Below are 7337 nucleotides of genomic sequence, written 5' to 3'. Positions count from 1 at the left end.
AAACAAAAAAAAAAAAAAAAAAAAAAAAAAAACAGATGTGAGCGCACCCCATTTCTAGCCAACACAATCAACCCTTTTTTCACCTTGAACTGGTCAAAGCAAAACAGAGAACTTCAAAACTAGCCACAGCATTGAAATGGCCAAGCAAGCACACAAAGGCACATATCATTAGTGATGTATACAGAGCTTATTAGTTTCTTTAAGAATCTTTATTAGTTGCTTGCAAATGTTAGACTTGAAGGTTATTCTGGAAACTAATAAAGAATTCTAAAAAAACTAATTAGAAAGAGATTTGTATACACACACTCTGAGAGGGAGTTACAATCATGATCATCCATGAAAAAGAATCAGTGGATTAAAAACATACAAAATATATATAATGGGACAGTACACTGAGCCCATGCAATATATGATATGAAGTCCAAGGCAGTACTAAAAACATGCAAGGAAACAGCCTTGCAACTTTAAATAATCATTATATCAAAGGATTATATCTACAATGAAAACAGGGAGTTATCCCTAGTCTAGGATAATTGCAGTAATTGGATTGTGATGAAGTCTAAACTACATAATAATACAGGTGGTGAGAATACTAACATCTAAAAATAATAAGATTGATAGATCTTTCTCACAAAACTTCTCATTACAAGATTTGGATAAATAAAACTCCTGCGAAATCAAACAAACTAAAGAAAAACTCTACATTTTAATATACAATTACAAATAAGACCAACACAATGATTTGAATGAAGAGCAAGAGTAAACTCCAGTTCTTAATTCACAAGAATCAAATTCAAAATTGATGCCTGAGACTCAATGTACACACACTTCAAGATTGGGTTTATTTTTAAGTAACACTTCAGCTTTTAAAACATTCAAGCTCTGCAGCATTGAAATTTAGCTCAAAGGAAGTCTAAAAGCATTTAATTCAGAAAACAGAACTGAAGCACTTCATCCTATATTCAATAAATTAAAAAACAAAGAAAAAATTTCAAGATAGTAGAACCTGCAAGCAAGAACCCGATCAACAGTAGTCCATTCGGGTCGAATGGCAACAAAGTCCTCCTCAGAGTTATTGCTTGATGCCATTTGACGATGAAAATTGTTTACTTTCGTCTTTAGACGAGGATTTGTCTTAAACGCTTTAAGGAACTCTTTCTCTGGCACCCTGAGGCAAAAAAGAACGTACTACCCACAGAAAAGCCTGATAATTGCCCAACGGAGGCAGCCACATCCAACATACGACTTAATGCCTCCATCACAATATCAAACAACAAAGGAGATAAAGGATCCCCTTGCCGAAGCCCCCTAGAACTTCCAAAGAAATCTGATGGGCTACCATTGATCAGGACGGAGAACTTTACAGTTGAAATGCAAAACCTTATCCATTTTCTCCATTTCTCTGAGAAACCACAATGCTGAAGCATATACAATAAAAAATCCCAACTCACATGATCATACGCCTTCTCCACATCTAACTTGCACAACACACCTGGAACTCCTGACTTCAATCTACTATCAATACATTCAGAAGCAATCAAGACGGAATCCAAAATCTGTCTACCCTTCACAAAAGCATTTTGTGAATCCGAAACAATCTCATGCGCCACCCTACGAAGCCGATTAGCCAACACCTTAGAAATAATCTTATAAATCCCACCAACTAAGCTGATAGGCCAAAAGTCCTTGACCTCCACAGCCTCCACTTTCTTGGGAATAAGAGCAAGGAACGTAGCATTAAGACTCTTCTCAAACAATCTCAATAGAGACAATATTTTTCAGGTTACAGACGCCAAACTAAAAGGGGTCCAAATCTTCCTCTACATCACATTTTCCTTTCAAAATGCTTAAAATTGAAGTCAACAAGTCCTATTATACAAGAACTCTGACCCAATTTTTTTTTTTATTAGTCAAATCTGACCCAATTTATCCAAATGAAGAGACATCATTAGCTAAAACTCAATTTAGACTTTTTTTCTCTTACAAATACTAAATTACGATATATTTTAAATATAGAAAGCAAAAAATTCTTCAGGTACTTATGAAACTGATACTAAAGCACCTCATTTGAATGCATAACCAAATGTCTGAGTATTTGATAGAGGTAATAACTATACCATCCTTTGAAATTAGCCATTTAGTGTAAAACTATAACCATAGAACTGGTAAATAAAATCCAACAAGAAGAAGAAGAAGAAGCACAGTAATGAGGCAAAAGATTAAAGATAGGAGAAAAAGTAAGTAAAAGAAACAAACCACATCAGTCCTGACTATCCTTTCAAATTTTTCCTGAGTTGTCCCACGTTTTCCAGGCAAAAGATCAGCATCATCATCTGATTCATCAATGTTATATATTGGCTTCCGATCTGATCTAACACGAAGCCTCTCTACCAAGCTACTCATATTCTGGAAGAAAGACAGAAATTCCCTTAGATTCACATCTATTAGTAATAAGTGAATACTAATAAAATTCTTAAAATTTAATTCATATAAGTTATTAAACTAAGAAAATATAATGATTCTTAATTACAGATAAATTAACTAATTTTGCCCTATTTTTCCCCTTTTGGACAATTGAATATGTACTATGCATAATCAAGATACCTACAGAGTTTCTCAAAAAAAAAAAAAAAAAAAAAAAAAAGATACCTACAGTAACTGTGATAAATAACTCGCAATTGCCTTCACTCCAACATGAGTTATCTACTTCCATGAGTATTTTGAGCAATGTTTTCCTCTCTTTTTTCAAGAATAGTGTTTAGATGGTTATATACAAATATAAACCAATCCCTCTAATATTTGGTTCTTAAGGAACCAACTAGCTTCTGTAGTCTACATGGTACACGCCTTTCTATTTTGATTCATTTCTAACATCTATGAGGGAATAAGGAAAGATGACAATTTACTATCTCTAAAAAATTAAAACATGTAAATACAAAAATTCATAATATTTATATTATATTTGTGAGAAAGACTGTACAAATATTAATCAAACAATTAAATAGCTTCACAAGTCTTACATCAATTAAGTCCTCTATCATTATATTCTCTTTCATTACCAGCCTCTTCTTATATGTTGCTAAAGCTTTTGATAGAAGTCTTGCATTCAAAGAAACAAACTCACCATAATCTGTCTTCCAGGGTTTTGGAAGAATGAAATGTAATGTTAATTGTTAATTGTTAATCGTTAATTTTGATAGTTAATTTGAGATTGGAAAAAAGTTTTCATCATTTTTTAATTGTTCATCTCAAACCTCATTAAATCATATTTTCTGTACTTTTATTTTTTTGATAGATAAGAATAATTTTATTAAAGAGAGACAACTTCATGTATAAAAATAAAAAATAAAATAAATAAATAAATAACACGAAGAGCCAAAAGAATTGAAAAATAGAGAAAATTTTATACAAAAAAACAAAGCATCTAAAACACAGCAATAGAAACCCTATTCATAGAGCCTCATGCCCAAGACCAATCAAATAAGGAGCCAGGGAAATTGGCAAAAAAACTGGTTCCCAGTAATCTCCACATCCTCAAACGTGTGCCAAGTGCATTTCCTCCACATATACCACATCAAATACAAAGGAACCCTTATTCCAAATGTCCGACAAGTGCTTACCCACCCAATTCATCCATCCAAGAAGCAGGTCTATCACCTTCTCCAGTAAAACCCAATGCATCCCAAAAGATGGGAAAACATAGTTTTCTTTACATAATGAGAACTATTAACAAAAATGCATTGTGATAGGTCTTAATAGATTTCTTTACATAATGAGAACTATTAAGAAAGCATATAATGAATACAGAAAACTAGAGATACCACACTTCTTGTCAATTAAATTCCTCCACAATGCATTTTTGTTAATTTTTTTAATTCAGATTAAAAGAATTTTTGTTAATTTTGTTTATGTGTGTGTGTGTGTGTGTGTGTGTGTGTGTGTGTGTGTGTGTGTATTTGACCGATTAAGTTCATGAGCAATTTGTTTGAAATTTTTGTAGTTTGGAATTTGCTGAATTTTTTTTAATTCAGGGTTTTACTTAATAAATTTTTCCTAGATTCATTTTTATATTATTGTGCTTATCTGGGATCATTGTGGTACCATGTGAATATATCATTAGGTAAGTGGGCAGGCAGGTCCCAAAAAAAAAAAAAAAGGGGGGGGGATTGAGTATGGGTATTGATTGTTTAGAAATTGATTTTTCTTTTTTCTTTTTATATACAAGATAGAAATTCTACTCTAACCTAATCTAAGTGAATATGAGTGTGAAGCTCCCTCCTGGAGACTTGAACCCCGGCCTTTGCCCCCCACACCCCACAAGCACTTATACTTGTGGAGTGACCATCGCACCAAGGTTGCGCGGTGGTTGATTGTTTAGTTAAATAGATAATTATACATCTGACACATTTAAGACCCCATCCATTTGCCACACCAAGGGAGGTATTACAACTACAGGAATGTCATATTCATCTGGAACTGTGATGCGGGACATCAAACTGTTACCATAAACTGTAAATATACCCCCCACAAAACCTGAACAGAGCAAACCATGGATATTATTTCCTTGAATCCTGTATTAGATGATATCCTACTTTCCTATATTTCTCAACAGTCAACACTGTCAATCACATATGGATGGGAAAAAATCCTATTATCTAATTTCACCTTAATGAAAGACACACCTTCATTCATGACTAGCGTGAGTATGATTACAAGCAATGTTTAGTTATTGCTAGTAAAGCTATTCCTTAGTAATATCAAAGACATCAACCCAATAATAAATATTTGTACTTTGTCCCCGAAGTATACTCAGGTGACACTCTTCTTCTTTTTTTAATATTTTGTATTACTTATCAAAACAAATAAAATAATAATAATAATTAATATTATACAATCCTAAGAATATTTTTCATTCAAATTTTTCCTTTGAATAACCAATTTAAAAATTAAAATTTTCTTCCATGTCTTCTATCTATACCTTAACATACTCATAGAATATGTTAGAATTATGGTTATATAATTAAATTCACAATTTCCTAATAGCTTAGGCTTTTGGGAGATTTCAATACTTTGACATGGTATCAAAGCAAGAGATCCTACGTTCGATCCCTAACTCCACTCTACCTCCCCATTTAAAGTATTAAAAATCCCACATGTTTGGGCCCACTTATTAAGGGGGGGAATCTAGGCCCACACGTGAGGGAGAGTGTTAGTATTATGAATAAATTCATCATTTCCTAATAGCCTAAACTTTTGGGAGATTCGGTAACTTGACATAAAAAAATTTATAATTAGGGAGAAAAGCAGAAATTTTCAAAAGCAGGATTTTTCAGATGTGATCTGAAAATTCCATTATAACAAAACAATCAAATACTTAAAATGGTCACAAGTCCAACAGATACATTTTTAATAAGTGCAATTTCAACAGGTACTTATAAAGAACCCTTTTCTTTTTTAAATGTTACTTAAGGGAAAACATCACCAACTACCATGTACAAGAGCACATAAAAAATTTACAATTAATTTGAATTCAATAAATAAATTTGCTCTATTTACCCAGCTTACAGCTTCACAAGAGTTTCCAATTTCAATGTGATCAATTAAGGCTATGATTTTTGGATTTAGAAACAAGTTTTATGTTTTGGCAAGGACAAAGCAACTCCGAAATATCTGGAGTCAAGGAGATGGAAACATATGTGTATATTTATGAGTAAGTTTTTTTTTTATATAAGTTATGGCTTTAAGCTATTAAAAATGTATAGCTGTATTTTTTAAGTGTTTGTTTAATTGCAAGAGAATCATAGATAGTAAAACAATTAAAAAATAACTAAATATTAGTTACATGAAAAAATTGCATTACACCCTTAATTTGAAGTAAATGGAGGTGAATTCTATTATAAATTCCAAGAAGAGTGTCCAATGCACGTGCCTAGGAAGGTGTCATGTCCTCATGTGTCTTAAATGCCAATGTCAAATATAATGTGTCTGCAAATCATAGCTTATAAAGTAGGATGGATAAACATTCTACGGAACAAGCTTAGCATAAGGAATAAGAGGTAGAGTTGCACCTACTCTAAGGAATAAGCTTAAAAAATATATAAACATACACATGAAATATAAACAAATCCAAAAAAAAAATGGTGCCAACGGGCTTGCAGCCCGATTGGCATCCTCCCCCATCCCCGGTCCACAAAAAAATAAAGGTGCAAGTGAAAAATTATTGCAGCATTGATAGATCAAGGCTCGGCAAGAGCTCCAGGCCAACAATCGGCTACCCCTTTTAGCTGAGTTAATACTTTCTTGATTTAGCTTTTTTCCTATTTGAGATAGGCAAATCAGTGGAACTTCAATTCATCATTAAAAGCAACCAATTTAAGTATGGTATACAATTGACTTGAACCAATAAAGCAAGCAAATAGATCAAACTTCAGAATTGATGTTTGAGATTATTGCTCAACACCGAAAAACTTTTCACCTAAAAAAACAAAGATAAATAGCTGCTTATTCACACAACAAACAAAACACACACACACACACACACACACACACACTTAAACATTATTAATTTAAACACTCCAAATAGATGCATTTTATAATTTAGCACAGATGTCAATAGATGTCAATTAATAAATAGTTTCAGCGCCCAAATCAAAAGATATTAACTGACTTTGACTAATACAAATCCAGCTACAAGCACTATGTTCATTTTCTAGTTCAATGCACTCATCTCAGTGGTGGTCAGGATGCCTTAAACAAATATCAGATTCCATAGGTTATTTCTATCTTCCCTACCCCAAATTGGCAGTCAAGCTATACTTAAAGGTATAACTCCATGAAAAGATTTGTGCACGTAAAATGGTCGTACAAACCACTTGGTTCAATACCTATTTCCAATAAACTATCTCCTAATGAAAGCAATTTTGCAAAGCAAAAGTAAGATTATAAAATGAGCATAGTAAGCGTTGAGTTTTGAATGTGTATTATTTTTTTTAAATCCACGTTTAATAAATCTGACTCAAGGCTGATGTTTAAAATGTAAAATTAATGCACATAGCCCATTGCATGAAATCTCTAAATGATCCAAAAAATACTGACAAAAACGAATGAATTGGTATATTTGAAAAAATGCAGCAATCTTTAATTAACATTGCAAGAAAAATTTTGGTGTAAACAATATGGAGAATCCCTTATATCAACCATATAAAGAAAGTATACATAATTGCTATAGATTTCTTGTTGCAATAAGGATGGACGTCCTCAAGAACTAATGAGGTAATTAAAAGAAAAAGAAACCCATAACCAATAATTTCGAAAGAGATAAAAGAACAAACTTTAGC

At 32.4% G+C, this 7337-nt stretch overlaps 1 protein-coding gene across 1 annotated transcript in view; it reads right to left on the bottom strand.

Moving 5' to 3' along the window:
• LOC111993624 (CHD3-type chromatin-remodeling factor PICKLE) overlaps positions 1-1163 on the bottom strand; it is a 24446-nt gene extending 23283 nt beyond the window's left edge. The window contains exon 1 of the mRNA XM_065759919.1: positions 1007-1163. Coding sequence (XP_065615991.1) covers positions 1007-1089 — 83 coding nt within the window. The 5' untranslated portion in view covers positions 1090-1163. The remainder of the gene's footprint in view (positions 1-1006) is intronic.
• Between the last annotated feature and the right edge of the window lie 6174 nt (positions 1164-7337).

The sequence above is a fragment of the Quercus suber genome, unplaced genomic scaffold (assembly GCF_002906115.3).
Source record: "Quercus suber isolate HL8 unplaced genomic scaffold, Cork oak 2.0 scaffold_17, whole genome shotgun sequence".
Lineage (NCBI taxonomy): Eukaryota > Viridiplantae > Streptophyta > Magnoliopsida > Fagales > Fagaceae > Quercus > Quercus suber.
This window is presented reverse-complemented; position numbering and strand designations above follow the sequence as displayed.